Raw genomic sequence first — 18,282 nt, 5'->3', positions numbered from 1 at the left:
GCACGTTACCATCCTCCCGGAAGATGATTTTTGAGTAAGTACCGCTCCGGCTCCAGAGGAGGAGGCGTCAACCTCCAGGAAGAACTGCTTGTTGCCGTCCGGGCGATGCAGCACCGGGGCGGAAGAGAAGGCCTGTTTTAAGGAAAGAAAGGCCTCCTCTGCTTCGGGCGGCCACTCTTTGGGATTAGTGCCCTTACGGGTGAGCGCGGAAATTGGGGCAGTCCGGGAAGAGAAGTGCGGTATGAAGAGACGGTAGTAGTTGGCGAAGCCCAGGAACCGCTGAATGGCCTTCAACCCCTCCGGTCGGGGCCATTTCTCGATGGCAGACAGTTTCTCTGGATCCATTCGTAGGCCGGTCTGAGAAATAATGTAGCCCAAAAACGGAAGCGAGGTCTGCTCAAAGAGGCACTTCTCATATTTAGCGAAGAGGTGATTCTGCCTGAGCCTGAGCAGGACCTGACGAACGTCCCTCCGGTGAGTCTGGAGATCCGGAGAGAAGACCAAGATGTAGTCCAGGTACACCACTACGCAGGAGTAGAGAAGGTCCCGGAAGATGTCATTGACCAACTCTTGAAAGACGGCAGGAGCGTTACAGAGACCAAAGGGCATTACCAGATATTCATAGTGGCCGTCCCGGGTGTTGAATGCAGTCTTCCATTCATCCCCTTGACGGATACGGACCAGGTTGTACGCCCCACGGAGGTCCAGTTTGGTGAAGATTCTAGCCCCCCTCAGACGATCAAATAATTCTGGAATGAGCGGAAGGGGGTACTTATTCTTCACCGTGATCTGGTTAAGGCCTCTATAGTCAATACAGGGATGGAGAGAGCCGTCCTTCTTTTTTACGAAAAAGAAACCTGCTCCCGCCGGGGAGGTAGATTTCCGGATGAATCCCCTGGCCAAATTCTCCTCAATATATTCGGACATCGACCGGGTTTCAGCAGCGGACAATGGGTAAATACGCCCACGGGGAGGCGTAGTACCGGGTAACAGGTCGATAGGACAGTCGTATGGTCTATGAGGGGGTAATGTCTCTGCCTCCTTTTTATTAAAGACATCAGCAAATGACCAATAGGGAATCGGAAGTCCAGGTAGATTAGTTGGGGAAGGAGAAGGACGGACGGGATGAACAGGAACCAAGCAAGTCTTATGACAGTCCTGTCCCCAGCGAAGGACCTCTCCGGTCTGCCAATCAAGCACGGGTGCATGTCTCTGGAGCCAAGGTAGACCTAGTAAGAGGGCATGAGAGAGTCCAGGCAGAACATGAAAAGAGATGCTCTCTGAATGCAGCATTCCCACCTGCAGAGTTATGGATTCGGTGATTAGTTGGATGGGACGTGGTAAGAGGCCCCCATCCACAGCAGCGACAGATAATGGTACAGCCAGAGGTTTGGTGGGAATGCGGTATTTTTCTACCAGGGACTGTGAAATCAGATTCCCGGCCGCTCCAGAGTCAAGTTGAGCTAGTTCGAAATAACGATTCTCCCCGCAGATAATTAAGACTGACAGCAGCAGAGATGGAGAGGATTTATTCTTGTCTAGGTCGACCTCTCTGAGCGAACCTAGACACAGGCGTTTCCCGACCTCTCCGGGCAGGTACGGATCCGGTGCTCCTTACTGCCACAGTAGAAGCAGCTCCCCTCGGCACGGCGTAAGTCCTGACGGGTTTTGATCATCTTGGTCTGGTCGACCTGCATAGGCTCAGGAGAGTGTACCTGGGGAGAAACGGAAGGAGTGACGGGTTTCTGAAAAGTAGGAGCTAGACGTGGAAACCTCCTTTCACGGGTGACCTCTTTGGCACGCTACTGGAACCATAGGTCAATCCGGGTGGCAAGAGTTATTAGGTCATCGAGAGTGGTAGGAATGTCCCGACCGGCGAGTTCATCTTTAATACGGCCGGACAGACCCTCCCAGAAGACAGATACCAGAGCGTCGTTATCCCAGGCCAGCTCCGAGGCAAGGGTACGGAACCGTATGGCATATTGGCCCACGGTGAGACTTCCCTGACGGAGGCGTAGCAGAGATGATGCGGATGAGGTCTTCCGTCCGGGTTCGTCGAAGACTTTCCGGAAAGCCGTGAGAAAGGCAGGCAAGTTGGACACCAGGGGGTCTCCTCTCTCCCATAGAGGATTTAGCCAGGCCAGGGCCTCCCCGGTGAGATGGGACATAATGAAGGCAATTTTGGCCCGGTCGGAGTTAAACTGGTGGGGCAGGAGTTCAAAGTGCAGGGTGCACTGATTTATGAAGCCCCGAGCCTGGGCGGAGTCGCCTCCGAAGCGAGGAGGTGCAGAAAGCCGGGGTCCGGGGTAGGATACCATGGTATTAATGGGCAGCGGAGCTGCCGGATTGCGAGTATGGCACTGGCGGTGGTTGCTGGTGGAGCAGAGTGTCCAGGCGAGAATTGACATTCCGCAGGTGACCCAGGATGGACTCCTTTTGGGACAGTTCATGACACAGGTCCGAGAGCGAGGGAGCTTGGGTGCCACCGGGTTCCATGGCCCAAGCAAACTGTAACGGGTCTGGGAGGCGGAACCTCTGAGCTACTATACAAGGGGGCGGTCCTTGTAAGGGAGCGGGTGGCGACCAGGGAAGACGGGCAGGCAGTCACAGCAGGTGACCGGGACAGTCTCTGGGTGAACGGACAGGAGGTCACAGCAAGTGACCGGGGCAGTCTCTGGATGAACGGGCAGGAGATCACGGCAAGTGACCGGGGCAGTCTCTGGATGAACGGGCAGGAGGTCACGGCAAGTGACCGGGGCAGTCTCTGGGTAAAGGGTTGGTACGACCTGTGACGGCTGATGGTAGACGTGAGCTCCCAGGTGAGCAGGCGAGAGTCTCTGGATAAACGGGTGGTCACAGCATGTGACGGCGGAGCCTCCAGGAAGACCAACAGACAGGCAGCAGATGAGCGCTCCCAGGTGAGCGGGCAGGAGTCTCTGGACAGGCGGGTGGTCACAGCACGTGACGGCAGAGCCTCCAGGTAGGCTAGCAGACAGGCAGCAGATGAGCGCTCCCAGGTGAGTGGGCAGGAGTCTCTGAACAGGCGGGTGGTCACAGCACGTGACGGCGGAGCCTCCAGGTAGGCTAGCAGGCAGGTAGCAGATGTGCGCTCCCAGGTGAGCGGGAAAGCTGGTCCATAGACAGACTGACAGGAGTTGGAAGGCAGACCGTCGGACCTCAGGCTAGCAGGCAGGTAGCAGATGTGCGCTCCCAGGTGAGCGGGCAAGCTGGTCCTTAGACAGACTGACAGGAGTCGGAAGGCAGACCGTCGGACCTCAGGCTAGCAGGCAGGTAGCAGAATATCAGGCAGGAATAAGACAGCAAGCTGGCAGGAATCTGGCAGGTAACTGGCAACGGGACCTGAGGGCTGAAGCAGAGTAGTGAACAGTGCAACAACATTGCTCGGGCACCTCCATTTTGGAGGAGGTGCCTTATATATGATGAAGTCCTCCGGCCATTGGCCGGGGACTCCATAGGACGGCGCGCGCGGCCCCTTTAAGAGGGAGGGAGCGCGCGCGCGCCCTAAGCACAGTGGCCGGGAAGGAGCGAGCGCTGCCAGCAGAGCGGGAGGAGGACGCCGGGCTCGGAGCAGAGGGGTGAGGGGAACAGCGTCCCTGCCTAGCAGAGGGCAGGGACGCCGGCGCTACAACGAACAATTTAAAGACACATAGAGCTGGGCCACAGTAAGGACATGTTCCCATTAGAAAGGAGAGGGTCTGCTATTCAGTTATAGGGTATGCAGTGAGTGTAATGGCTGCCAAAATTTAGGAAAAACCCTACTAACAATTTAAAGACACATAGAGCTGGGCCACAGTAAGGGCATGTCCCCATTAGAAAGGAGAGGGTCTGCTATTCAGTTATAGGGTATGCAGTGAGTGCAATGGCTGCCAAAATTTAGAGTAACTCCAGTGCCCCTTGCAAGAGACGTAGAGGTCAGAGGGCCTCCTGAAAACAATGTTCCCATTATTGGGAAGTAGGTCTCCCATAGTGTTTGCCTATGCAGTGAATGCAACGGCTGCTAAAAATTTGGAGGAACTCCAATGCCCCTTGCAAGAGATGTAGATATGTTGATATGGTACATATGGTGGTGGAGGATGAGGATGCGGAGAAAGAGGAGGACAAGAGCAAATAGACAAAATCAGGAAGCGTATACCAATGTCTGGGTGTGAAGACAGTGGTGCATTGGAATAGAGTTAGACCTCCCAAAAAAAGACACTGTATTTGAGTTTGTTACGCTGCTATTATTTGGTGGTGTTGAGAAGTCAGGCCCAATCCAGCCCTTCTTCATTTTTATAAGAGTCAGCCTGTCAGCATTTTCAGTTGACAGGCAGATGTGCCTATCGGTTATAATTCCACCGGCGGCACTAAAAACCCGCTCTGACAAAATGCTAGTGGCAGGGCAGGCCAGGACCTCCAAGGTGTAGAGCCAGTTCATGCCACGTGTCCAGCTTGGATACCCAATAATTATAAGGCACAGAGGAATCAGAGGACGTTGGTACGGTCGGCAAGGTACTCCCTCACCATTTTCCCAAACTTTTCTTTGCTTGGAAGAGTACCCCGCGCATCAGGGCTTGTGCGATGGGAGGGTCTAAGAAAACTGTCCCAGAACTTTAACAGTGTTCTCCTGCCTCTGCTGGATTGCATTTGTGTCTCTCTTGCCTGTACTCCTTGGTTGTCCAATGAACTGACCTCTGCCGCCAGCATTTTCAGATGGGAATTTTTTAAATAACTCCACAACAAGGGCCTTCTCATACTACCCCATTTTATTAGGCCTGTCCTGCTCGGGAATAAGAGACAGAAAGTTCTCCTTGTAGCATGAGTCTAGAAGTGTCACCAACCAATAATGACTGTCACCCAAAATTTTGACAACGCAAGGGTCACAGAGAAGGCATCGTAACAAACTCAGGCATGTGTACCAGATTGCAAAGAAGCAAGACTTCCGTGTCCTCACCAAGAGGATGACTGACCATGCTCTCCTCCTCATCCTCCTCCTCTTCTTCCTGTTCCCTGTCCTCAGGCCATCCATGCTGAACAGATGGTATGACAGTTGTGCAGGTAGTACCATCTATAGCGCAGGAAACTAGCTCCTGTTCTTCCTCCTCCTCCTCCTCTTCCTCATTTCACCCAATCCACGTTGGGATGAGATGAGGCTGGGCTGTGTGTAATCACCCTGTATGGTTCCTTGCTCCATTTCATCGTGCTCTGCCTGCAATGCATCCTCTTTTATTGTGAACAGAGAAGCGGGATGGTGAGGCTAATTATGGCATCTTCGTCGCTCACCATCTTGGTGGAGTCCTCAAAGTTTTGTAGGATGGTACATATGTCTGACATCCATGTCAACTGCTGAGGTCTTATGTGTGGAGTCTGAACTGAATACCGACGGCCTTGTTGATGCTGGTAGTCAACAACTGCCCTCTTCTGCTCACAAATCCTTCCCAACATCTGCAATGTAGAGTTCTAACGCGTTGGGACATTGCAGATCAGTCGGTGAGCTGGAAGCTGCAAACGCTGCTGAAGCACGTCAAGGGCGGAGGAAGCTGTAGCTGACTTTCTAAAATGGGCACACAGGTGGCATACTTTGACAAGCAAATCCGGGTAGGTTTTGAGAAATCGCTGAGCCATGAGGTTAAGCACATGGGCCAGGCATAGTACAAATATAGTACATATGTGAGCTCGCCTCTCCTCAGAGCCGCCACCAGGTTCCGGTCATTGTCATATATGACCATACCTGGCTGTAGGGTCAGCGATGTCAGCCACAGATCTGCCTGCTCTTTCAGAACTAGGCACAACTCTTCAGCGTTGTGTGGTTTGTCACCCAAGCATATTAGTTTCAGCACAGCCTGTTGCCGCCTGGCAGAGGCAGGGTTGCAGTGCTTCCAGCTTGCGAGTGATGTGGTAATTTTGGAGATGGATGCTGAAGAGGAGGAGGTACATATAATGTGGGAGCAACCCTGATTGACCCAGGGCCTGCAATCCTCGGCGTCGGGAGAACGTGTTCCGTCCCAAGGTCCGACTGGGTCCCGGCTTCCACTATATTAACCCAGTGTGCCATCAGCGAGATGCAAAGTCCCTGCCCACAAGCACTTGTCCATGTGTCCGTGGTTAGGTGGATTTTCCCAGTAACTGCATTGTTGAGGGCACGTCTAAAATTGTGAGACACGTGCTTGTGTAATGCGGAGACGGCACACCGGGAGAAATAGTGGCGGCTGGGAACCGAGTACCGAGGTACGGCCACCGCCATTAGGTTGCGGAAAGCTTCCGTCTCCATGAGCCTAAAAGGCAACATTTCGAACGCAAGCATTCGCGAAATGTGTGAATTTAGTAGTGTGGCCTGTGGGGCGTTGGCTGCGTATTTGCACTTGCGTTCCAAGGACTGGGGTAGGGACAACTGAACGCTGCGCTGGGACAAGGACTTGGATGTGCTTCCTGATGGTGCTACTTGAGAGTGTGCAACGACACGTGCAGGGCGGGAGGCATCTTGGCATGCGCCATAGACAGGGGATTGGCGTGCACGCACAACAGCGGAACAAGCAGTGGAGTTACCCTTAGAAACTGTTGCTGGACTCTGGGGTTCGGCCCACTTAGTCGGGTGCTTTGCTGCCATGTGCCTGATCATGCTGGTGGTGGTCAGGCGTTTTGCTACCCCTACTGATGCTGTCCTGGCAGGTGCTGCAAATGACCTTTTTGGGGTTATCTGCAGAGTCTTTAAAAAAACAACAAGACTTGGGAAGACATAACAGTTGTACTGGCAACTTCCACCATGTTGGCATTACGAGGAACGCTTTCCCGCCTTGTCAGCGGCCACCACATTGCTTCTTCCTGCCTGTTGTGGTGCTATGCCTCCCTCCTCCTGTGTGCTGCTGTCCTCGCTCTGTATGTCCCCCTGCCAGGTTGGATCAGTTTCTATATCATCCACCACCTTGTCTTCCACTTACACCCTGGTCCTCCTCCTGACTTTCTGGCAATTGTGTCTAATCATCATCATCCACCTCTTGCAACAGTAATTGCTTTACCACCGTCGCCTTCCTGTGACCGTGGCTGCTCCAATATTTGGGCATCGCTACATGCGTTCTCCTCTTGACTCGCTTGAAGCTGGCCGGGCGAGAGGCCCGAATCTACAAATGGAAAAGTGAACAGCTCTTCTGAATGTCCAAGTATGGGATCAGTTGTCTCCAGGCACTCGGCATGGTGGGAGCAAGGAGGATCAGGGTGAGGCTACTGAGACTGACCGTGTGGAAGACAGGGTGGAGGTGGTGGTGGCAAAGTGACTGGAAGCATTATCTGCAATCCAACCAATAACCTTTTCACACTGCTCTGTGTTCAATAGTTGTGTTCTGTGGTCCCCTAATAATTGGGACAGGAAGGTCGGGCGACAAGATGTGGGTGTTTGCTGTGGCACAATTTCACCTTGTCCACGGCCACGTCCTCGCCTCTGGATGCACCATCACTATCACATCTACTTCCCCGTCCCTTGCCACACACCTTGCCCATTTTAAATGGAGGACAATATTTTCCATGTTCACGAGAAATGGCTGATTTTGGAACATAGTTATGTGATATGTCTGACAGAGAACCACAATTTTAAATAGTAGGCCTGTAATTTACTAATATCATTCTACACAGAGACGTAGTGTGAATAGCTTCTCCGACACACTGCAACGGAATGAAAATGGAAGAAATGTATGATTTTTGAACAGTCTTTTAGGTGATATGTCTGACAGAGAACCACGGCTTTAAATTGTAGGCCTGTAATTTACTAATATTATTCTACACGGAGACCTAATGTGAATAGTTTCACCGACACACTGCAACAGAATGGAAAAGGAGGCCAATATTTGCCACGTTCATTTCAAATTTCTGGATTTTTATCGCTGAAATATGGATCCGATCTGGCTTTATTCTGCAGTGAGAACAAGCAAATGGAGCAGAAAAATAGTGTACTCTGGATTGCTTTTTAAGCAAATAACTAGGATTAAGATAAAAAAATTATTTGCCCTGTCCCCTGATATCTGGGGCTAGGTCTAGAAATATCTGTAATTATTACAGCATCAGCAGACAGGATGTTCAATGGACCCTCTTGTGCTGTATCATACACTGCAGTCTGCCACATACACTGCCTGCCTGCCTGCCTAGCACTGATTATATGCAGCTGGATTAGTCCTCAGAAGGACTGTTAGTTCAGATGGATATAGATGTATGTTGTGGAATACCTATACTAATTATAAACAAGAAAATTTCTCACTGATGCAGCAGCAGCTCTCCCTACTCTGCCTGTTTCCGGAGTAGATTTTGACGAGCATGGCGGCGCCTGGTCTTATATACACCTGATGATGTTGTGCGGCCAGCCAATCACTGTAATGCCCACAACTAACATGGCTATGGAATTACAGTGCATGGCAGGCAATCCCTGCATGTTCATTGGCTCTCTAAAGAGCGCCAAACATGCAGGGAGGGGACCCGAGTTCCCGCCCGAGAAACCCATACTCGTTGAGCAAAGTGACGCTCGGGCAAGTACCGAACAGTGGCGAATACGTTCGCTCATCACTAGTGGCACTGTCTGTGTTGTGGAGTGAAGATATGGAGGACAACAGTAGAATATAGTCAGAGAGTGTGTGAAGGTTTTTGCGGTGGTGTGCTAGTTACTCAACATGGGGGGCCAGGTGAGGCTTACAGAGATGAGAAAGTGAATAGATGGTGGTCAAAAAGGGGGAGAGGTGAGTTAATGAGGTTATGTAGGAAGCAGAGGAAGAAAAAGATAAGGTCTAATGTATGTCTGTCTTTGTGGGTGGGTGTGGAGGACCACTGAGTAAGATCAATGGATGAAGCAAACAAAAGGAATTTGTCAGTGGGGATGTTGAAGCCACCCATGATGAGGGTGGAATGTCAGCAGAGAGAAAATGTGGAATCCAGTTGGAGAAGCTAACAATAAAGGTAGTGGCTGGGGCCAGGGGTCAGTATATTACAACCACTTGGAGGTTGGAGGGAGAGTAGATACGGACAGAGTGCACTTCAAAAGAATGGAGGATAAGGGAAGGTAGAGGTAGGATTTGGTTGAAGGTGCAGTTGCTAGAAAGGAGAAGTCACTCCTCCACCATGCCTATTGCCAGGGCAAGGACTGTGGGTGAAATGAAGACCACCGTAACACAACGCAGCAGGAGAGGTTGTGTCGGAGGGTGTCCGCCATGTTTCGGTGAGGCCCAAGAAGGGTAGACTGCGAGAGGTAAAATGTGCACATGTTCTACATATATTAATGGTGGCCTAAGAAACCATAGCATGCATATATTGGTGAAATAGAATAAGATATATGATGCTATATAATTACCAAATATGATGTGATCAACCCCACTTCAAAACAGAAACCAGCTGGCATGCATCAATAAAATTACCACAGTTGAAAACAGAAAAATGTGCACTTACTCTAAGTGATTGCACTCTGCAAAATCATGACATTGCGCAATGCGCCGCCTGTAACAACCCTCCTGTTTTTGCAGCACGAGTGGGCAGTCACATGACCACATGTATGCGATTTGCATACCGGGTGGTCAAATACTAAGTATATTCTTGCTTTGGTCAATGTTTTATTGAGCGTAGCGGATAAGAGTTTAGTCAGCATGTGACTGCTAGTATGCAAATTGCATATATGTGGTCACATGATGGCTCATTCGTGCTGAGAATCCAATGGAAATTGGGACTTTGTGGGCATTGCACACTGTCACGATTCAACAGTCTGCAATCACATAGAGTGACTGCTGACTTTTCAGCATGGAAAACCCTCTTAAACACTGTTCAATGATAAGACTAACAAATCTACTATAAAGAGTATTAAAAACTGCTTAAAGATAAAAAATTTAGTTACCTAGTCGAACATCGTAAGACCTTCTTTGAGTCTTTGCTGTTTTTTCCCTTTTTCCCTTTTTGGGTGATATTGATGCATCACTCATCTCTGCCGCATCCTTGTGTTGCCAACATTTTTTGACTGATTGTAGCCACCTAAACAGTATACATAAACAATGTTCAATTCTATTACATGACAACTATTATGACTCAGGACTCTTGTAATTCCATGATACACTAACGGTATATAGATCCATTATCTTTGTGGTTATTTCCTTTTTTAATTCTATTATCTAAAAAGAATGGAGAAAAAAACTATGCCAGTAGTACGAATTGGGCTTTCTGACTTCTAAGATTCCTAAGCGACAACTAGTTAAATAGTGTAAAAAAATGCAAAAACATTCTGATAGAAGGCTACCTTGTGATATTCATGATACATTTTACTTCAGAGGGTTGTTTATATACTGCATCTCTCTCTCTCTACATTTCTATAAAAACTAAGCCGCACTAAAATTACAATTATATTTTTTGTGTTGAATTAAATTACTAAAAATAACTGATACATTCCCTTTTAAAATTATAAATACTTTTTACTATGTTACTGATAATTAATAACAAAATTTTACTGGTTTAAAGATTTTAAAAAGAAAACATTACTGAAAATGTTCAAATGGCTGAATGTTTTCAACATGATCTCTATAGTAAAATAGAAATGTACAGAACATACTGAGTTAAGTGTTCAGGATTACTGATGGTTGCAGACAAAGCCAGGAATGGACAGCGAATCATGGACATTATGTGGTCCCAGGTTTCTGCTCCAATTTCTCCTCCTAAGCAGTGAATCTTAAAAAAAAATTGATTTTGAGTACTAAGGCTTCCTGTTATCAATAATACTGATCTTTTTACTTTTTTTTTTTTTCTCTATAACTGCCGTACTGTTACACAGATACGGGGCTTACCGTAAGAGCTATGGTGTACCTTATGCCAGAAATCTTACTAGAGTTCTCAATATACAGTAGTGTTCAAAACATTAGCAGTGTGTTCAAAAACATGAATTAAGCACAAAATCTTTATACTAGTTTTTATTTCCATGTATTGGGAACATTGCACACTGTTTTCTAATTCAAAATATGAAGAGAAATGTAACGTATTTTTCGGACCATAAGACGCACTTTTTTTCCCCAAAATTTGTAAGGAAAATGGGGGGTGTGTCTTATGGTCCGAACGTTACTTTACCGGTGGTGGTGGATCGGGGATCGCAGGGTCCTCCGGCGGCGGCAGAGGTGAGATGCGGCTGGAGCCGGGGCCTGTACCTGTGCTGGAGTGGCTGGTGTCGGGTGGTGAAGCAGAGGAGCCGGGGCCTGTGCCGGGCTGTGAGTGGCGTCCGGCGATGAGGCAGAGGAGCCGAGGCCTCTGCCAAGCGGTGTCTGGCAGTGCAACAGAGCAGCGTGTGCGGCTTCCGGTGGCCGCGGCCATCTTCCTGAGGCCGTGAACCATGGGAAAATGGTCGCCTGAGCCAGCGCATGCGCCGCCGGGAGCTCCGGTGGCCATTTTCCTGTAGATCATGGCCACAGGAAGATGGCCGCAGCCACCAGAAGCCACACGCTGCTCTGCTGCATCGCCGGACACCACTCACAGCCCGGCACAGGCCCCAGCTCCTCTGCTTCACTGCTGGACACCGCTCACAGTTCCACAGGCCCCAGGCAGGTCCACAGGCTCCAGGCCCCAGCAAGTCCACAGGCCCCAGCAAGTCCACAGGCCCTGGGCAGGCCACAGGCCCCAGCCAGACACTGGCATCTCACCTCTTCCGCTGCCGCCGGGTTCCTGAGGCAGGGAACGGAGGGACCTGCTATCCTGCTCCACCATCACTGCAAATCACAGCTTCTGGAGCACCGGCTTCATGTATCCAGGGTCCGCAGTATTCCTCCACTTCCGCCGGACCCTGCCTCCTGCTCCGCCACCCCCCAGGTAAGATACCTAATCAGACTATAAGACGGACCCCATCTTATAAAAAATATTTTTTCCCCTATTTTCCACCCCAAAATTTGGGGTGCGTTTTATGTTCCGGTGTGTCTTATAGTCCGAAAAATACGGTATATACTTTTTAACTACTTACAGAAAATAACAAAAAATGAACATTGGGCTGTTCAAAAAAAATAGCAGTGTCTGCATTTGTCTTTACAAACTCACAATATGTACTTTTTTTTTGAGGATTTTAGCATTCTTGTGAATCACTAACCTAATATTTAGTTGTATACCTACAGTTTTTTAGAACTGTTGTATAGAGTCAACCAACTTCTGGCACCTGTCAACTGTTATTACAGCCCAGGATGATTTGACTACATCCCACAATTTTTTGGCATTTGTTGGCTTTGCCTCAAAAGCTGCATTTTTTATGTCACCCCACAAGTGTTCTATCGGATTAAGGTCCGGGGATTGGCTGGCCACTCCATAACTTCAATTTTGTTGGACTGGAGCCAAGATTTCGCTCATTTACTGGTGTGTTTAGGGTTGTTATCTTGTTTAAACACCCATTTCAAGAGCATATCCTCTTCAGCATAAGGCAACATGACCTCTTCGAGTATTTTAATATTTGCAAACTGGTGCATGATCCCTGGGATGCGATAAATAGGTCCGGCGCCATAGTAAGAGAAACATGCCCATATCATGATGCTTGTACCACCATGCTTCACTGTCTTCAGAGTCTACTGTGGCTTGAATACAGAGTTTGGGGGTCGACGTCTGACGAACTGTCTGCGGTCTTTGGACCCAAAGAGAACAATTTTACTTTGATCAGTCCACAAAATATTTTTCAATTTTTCTTTAGGCCAGTTGATGGATTCTTTGGCAAATTGTACCCACTTCAGTACATGTCTTTTTTTTAACAGTGGGACTTTGCGGGGACTTCCTGCTAAGAGATTAGCTTCACACAGGTGTTTTCTAACTGTCACAGTACTCACAGGTAACTTGAGACTGTCTTTGATCATCCTGGAGCTGATCATTGGCTGAGCCTTTGCCATTCTGGCTATTCTTCAATCCATTCGAATGGTAGTCTTCCGTTTTCTTGCACATCTCTCTGGTTTTGCTTTCCATTTTACAGCATTGGAGATTGTTTTAGTTGAACAGCCTATCATTGTCTGCAACTCTTTATAAGTTTTACCCTCTCCAATCAACTTTTTAATCAAAGTACGCTGTTCTTCTGAACAATGTCTCGAACGACCCATATTTCTCAGGCTTTCAAGGAGAAATGCATGTACAGCATGTGCTAGCTTCGCCCTTAAATACGGGCCACCTGATTCACACCTGTTTCTTCGCATGAATGATTGACCTCACTAATTGAACTCCCTGCTATTATTTTGAACAGACCCCCTTTCATTTAATTATTTAAATACACAAACTCAACAACATGTAGATCATGAATATAATTTATACCAAAAACAGTGATTAATCTGGTTAGTCATATTGGACTGCTATTATTTTGAACACAACTGTAAAGGTACACGCCACTCTTTAGATACTCCCATGTGCCTCTTAATGAATCAGGAACATCTGATTCCAACACGCCCCCTCAACAAGACTAGAAGGGAATCGCTAGTGTTAATGAATTGGGGCCATTGCTCCTCAAACTGATTACACCAGATATTGAAAAAATAGGGTTGCAAATAATTTAAATACAATGGGGCATATTTATCAATCTACATACGCTAGAATTCTGGCGTAATTGGGGCATAAATAAAAATTGTCTGTCATGACTTCCACCATATTTATTATGAGTTTTAAGGACATTCTGCACTTGTCCATCAATTGGGCATGACCTCACTGAAAAGATTTTTTGTCGGAAAAAGGGTTAGGCTATGTGATACCATTTGCCAAAAATGCACCAAAATTTTGAAATTAATTTCAACCACAAAGTAAGCTAACTTGGGTTGTAAAGGTAGACTAGACTGTCAAAAATACACCAGGTTTATCGTACACGAGCCAATATGGCAAATATGGCACATTTTAAGACTATCTTGTCTACGTTTGCCCTGCCCAAGCCTTAGGCAGTATTGATAATTATGCCCAAATAAATGCAGATTATTTAAAATAGATAATTATATAATAATAATCTTTATTTTTATATAGTGCCAACACAGCGCTTTACATACATTATCATCGCTGTCCCCATTGGGGTTCAAAATCTACATTCCCTATCAGTATGTCTTTGGAGTGTGGGAGAAAACCGGAGGAAACCCAGGCAAACACAGGGAGAACATACAAACTCCTTGCAGATGTTGTCCTTGGTGAGTTTTGAACGCAGGACCCCAGCGCTGCAAGGCTGCAGTGCTAACCATTGAGCCACCGTAGTGCACCTAATGCAAATCTATGGGAAAATTCCACATAGAAAACTCAGAAATTGACATGCTGCGGATTTGAAACATGCTCCGCAGGTCAGTTTATGCAGCGTTAAAAAGAAGCATAGTGGGCATGAGATTTCTATAAATCCCATCCACTTTGCTGGAACTGTAAGATGCTGCATTTTTGATTCAGCAAAAATATGTAAGGTCAAAAACGCTCCAAAAGCTGATTGTGGGAATGTAGGCTAAAGGTTTTTTTTCATATTTGCAATCCATTATTTTATTGGACAATTTATTTAAAACAATAAAAAAGCAAATCAACCAACATTCTTGATTAATTTATTTTAAGTTAAAAAGTTTAAGTAAAAACAGGTGGAATGGAGTAAGTCTGCAATATCATAATAGACGGTATGTTTGTAGCTACTTACAATGCAGACACGTAGATTTGCATGAGAGTTGCAAACGCAATCTGAAATAGTGGCACTCCTGTCTTGGCTGCACACCATGTGGACTACACACAGCTATTGGCAGGAGTCATATTTATTACGGATCCTTTCTCATCCTAGACAACCCTTTTATGATAAAATACCACATACCTCATCAAATATAACATATTTTATTCTTTTCACCCAGTCTTGTCGATGAGGACTTAACAGAAGAATTTCAAAACACTGTGGTACAGTGACCAACACCTATTATGAAACAATGAATAACACAGAGATGAAAACCAGAATGGGTCATGTATGTCTATACCTATAAAAGAAGAGAGAGAACGTATTTTTCCAGGCATAACATGGATATCAGACTCAAACTGTGCAGGCAAGTTTCTTAGCATTGGAAAGAGCTCTATTAAGAACACTACACTAAAGGTATAATTCAAAGATAAAAATGTAAAAGTCTCTTCGTGCAATATGTTCCATTTATACTAGGCAAATGAACCTATATATAGTACCATTCAAACTGAGAAACAAACCCCCCAAAAATGTATAAACACATATTATACACATTTAATAGTGGCTGTGTTTGTGGTCATGTAGAGATGTGGGCTGTCTTTCCCTGTTCCGGCCCCTGAAGATAACAATCGTACTATGTGTATAGTGTTATGCAGTTTTACATGTAAAGTGAATAGTGATGCTTGTCTTGGATAATGTGTTATGGTAACGTACAGCATGTAAGTAATGTAAAGTGTTAATGTATAAAGTGTGTAGTGCATAGTGCAGGGAAAGCACAGTATTATATTCGGGATAAGGTAAGTACTGTTTATATAGTAAGTGGTATTGCAATGGTATAGGACATTGGAGAAGAACAATAGGTTTAGTCTTTAGGAGAGGAAATAGTTCATGACAGAAATAGCCCAGTGGGTGGGAACTACTGTTAGTAAAAAGGAGGCACTTCCTGCTAGTGAGTGGTTAGAGAAGGGCAATGTCAAGGTCAAGTTCAGGTGCAGTGGGCTGCTAGGGGCAGCATGTGCCAATCGTTCCAGGCAGTGGGAGGCCATACGGAAATCCCTTATGAACATTCCTGTAACATCTGGAGCTTAGGGCTTAAGCCAGGTACTTCTAAGCGGGACTGGACTTCTGACATTTCGAAGTCGGTGGACATAGAATTATGTGGGGTGCAAGTGGCCAGTCCCAGGTGCACTGCTGAAGTGGATAGCAAATCCCTGAGGCTGATGGAGTCAGCAGGCTTAGGGGTAGTCCAGGACCAATGAGTGGCAGGGCTGAAGAGGTGTCGTACTAAGGAGGAAGGAAACGTGAAATGCTGTGCCCTATCCCACATGTCACCACCTGATGAACTTGAACTGACCAGTAAATGTTTGCCTGTTGTAAAGAACTTTGTGTCCCCTGAATTATGTGCGGCTGCTCCTGAGGACGGAAGCCTAGAGACAGTGAAGGTCTGCAGCCTACAAGTGAGTGTGATGCACCCCACACCTGACTGCACACTGGGACTGGAACTCCGCTTGTCTCTAATGTGCAAGAACATAACCGGACAGCAGCTCGGTCATGACTACTGCTCTTGCGCACTTTACATTTGGTGTAGTTGGCAGGATTGCGAGCCATAGCAGTTCCTGCGCAGACCCTAGTCGAGGTCTCGGCTCAGACCCAGGATTTGAGGTCCAGTTTCCATACGAGGGTCCATCAGGAGTCCCGGAGCACAACCCAAAATCGGAGGCGGCTGCCTCAATCTGGCCAGGGCCCTGAGAAAGAGGATGAGGCGCCCTCCCTGAGCGATGGGGTTACTCTGAGCTGGGTCAGTGTTGGTGTTGCGGGAGGGAGGGGTATGCAGTCGTGGCTTTGACCCGTTCCGTGCCCTGGGCTGTCTCATTAAAATAATGGGCTTCTTTTAGGATGAGTGATATTTCGACTATGCCACCTGTGGTGTCTGGTGAGGACCACCAGCGCTGCAACAGTCCACTGAGGCTGGTGGTATGGGCAGCTAAGATGGGACGGCTCCCCACAGGCAGAGCAGGCCACAGGGCAGTGAGAGAAAGGATGGTGGGTGCAGTGCTACACAGGAAATAACAGGCTGAGGCAGGGTGTGAAGTCATCCAGGGTTTTTACTCACATTCAGATGAACTTTAGCCGCAAAGCTTCCCTCTGCTACACATGGCATACTGCGGCCACCAGGAAGGGGGTTCAGCACTTCCCAGGTAGATCAGGAGCACCTGTCGAGACCCCTCTGGTGTGTGTTCCTCTCCTTGATAAGTTATCCCGCTAAGTCTTCTCCTGACTGTGTGTGGTATGAACTTGGTGTAAGGCTGGGTCCCACTGGGTAAACGCAGTTTAAGAGATACAGGTGGCGACTCCGCTCCGTCCGTATCCCCCTGGGATCCACTAAGCCTCCGAGCTTTTCTGACTGAGACGTGAAGTGACAAAGTCAGATATCGGGGGCTGGTCACCCCTCTTGCAGCAGGAATCCCTCTGACTAGGCCAGAGTAAAGAATACAGGTGGCGACTCCGATCCGTCCGTATCCCATGGGATCCTTTTGCCTGTGGAGCCTATCTCCTCCGCTCCCCTCCAAGGCCTTCTTAGGTAAGGACCCTGACCGGGTAGAGACAGTGGTTAACTCTGACCCGCTCCTTGTCTCAAGGCCAGAGTACGAGGACCGTGTATCTTCAGCCAGCTGCAGACTCTAGCTGGACCCTGGCAGAAGACCACAATCAAAGACCTTGAACTTAAGATGGCTGTAGATTAAATATGAATCAATAAGTGTTTCCTAAAAGTGTGTCCTCCACCCTCACCCACTACATGGTTCCCCCTATCTTTGGTTCCCCCCATCTCCTCTATCCCGGACCGGGGCAGCACCCTGGTGCATTTAGGCCCCCTACAGGACAGGAGTGGTGTAGTGTTGAGTGTGAAGTAGGGTCCTGAGTGATGCTCCATCCTTTTCTGGAAGAGGAGATACCACACCTCAAGCTAAGGTGCAGTACCCCTGTGGCGACTGAACCCTCAGGGGCGCCACAGCAACACAGCTGAAGGCCATGGTGGTGACAATGGCAGTGAGGGCACCTTGACCCCATAAAGAGGCCCTGGCCCGGGAAACAGCCCCCACTCCCCTGCCACAGATGTATGTGGAAGAGACTCTAGCTCCAGACTCCAAAAAGTCCCGAATGGTTTTCAAAATGATTCAGGGGAGGATGGAGCAGGAAAAATGGGTGTGGGCTCAGCTGAGTCTTCCTTGGTGTTGGGCAGTTGGCGACCAGATAATGAATGGGTCGTAAAATACTTTGTTGGCAAGATGGTTACGGCGGGAAGGAACAGGTGACCAGGTCTATGTGACTGTGAGGTCACTAAAGTAGGGGTCCACTCTCCAGGAATGGGACTGCGTCTGCTTTGTAAAAGAGGCGGGACCACGAGGGTGGTATGCAGTGGTGGTGGCCCTACTACCAGAGGGAGAATCGCAAGCTACGCAACCGGAAAAGATGACCCACGGTCAGGGCCCCAACACGAAATTCCCTCCAATACCTCATCCACGGAGGGGATACGGACCAGAGAAAAAACATGGGTCCCAGCTCGAGATGTGAAGGCCGAGCGGTTAGTTAAAACCTTCCATCTCAAATTTTCTGGGAAACCTAGCGGTCCTGTGACCCACCGCCCCAGAAGAGGGGGT

General features: G+C 48.1%; 1 protein-coding gene across 4 annotated transcripts in view; it reads right to left on the bottom strand.

Annotated features, from left to right (window-relative positions):
- LOC141157210 (probable ATP-dependent RNA helicase DDX60) overlaps positions 1–18,282 on the bottom strand; it is a 1,123,923-nt gene that overhangs the window by 441,445 nt on the left and 664,196 nt on the right. For all 4 annotated transcript variants that reach the window (XM_073644228.1, XM_073644203.1, XM_073644220.1 and 1 more), the window contains 3 exons: positions 14,768–14,863; positions 10,562–10,677; positions 9,857–9,990 (listed from right to left, as the gene is read on the bottom strand). In XM_073644228.1, the coding sequence (XP_073500329.1) occupies positions 9,857–9,990; positions 10,562–10,677; positions 14,768–14,863 (346 nt within the window). The remainder of the gene's footprint in view (positions 1–9,856; positions 9,991–10,561; positions 10,678–14,767; positions 14,864–18,282) is intronic.

This window comes from Phyllobates terribilis, unplaced genomic scaffold (assembly GCF_046119375.1).
Source record: "Phyllobates terribilis strain yellow unplaced genomic scaffold, ASM4611937v1 Scaffold_1__5_contigs__length_1240528914, whole genome shotgun sequence".
NCBI lineage: Eukaryota > Metazoa > Chordata > Amphibia > Anura > Dendrobatidae > Phyllobates > Phyllobates terribilis.
Note: the sequence above shows the minus strand (reverse complement) of the source record. Positions and strands in the feature narration are given on the sequence as shown.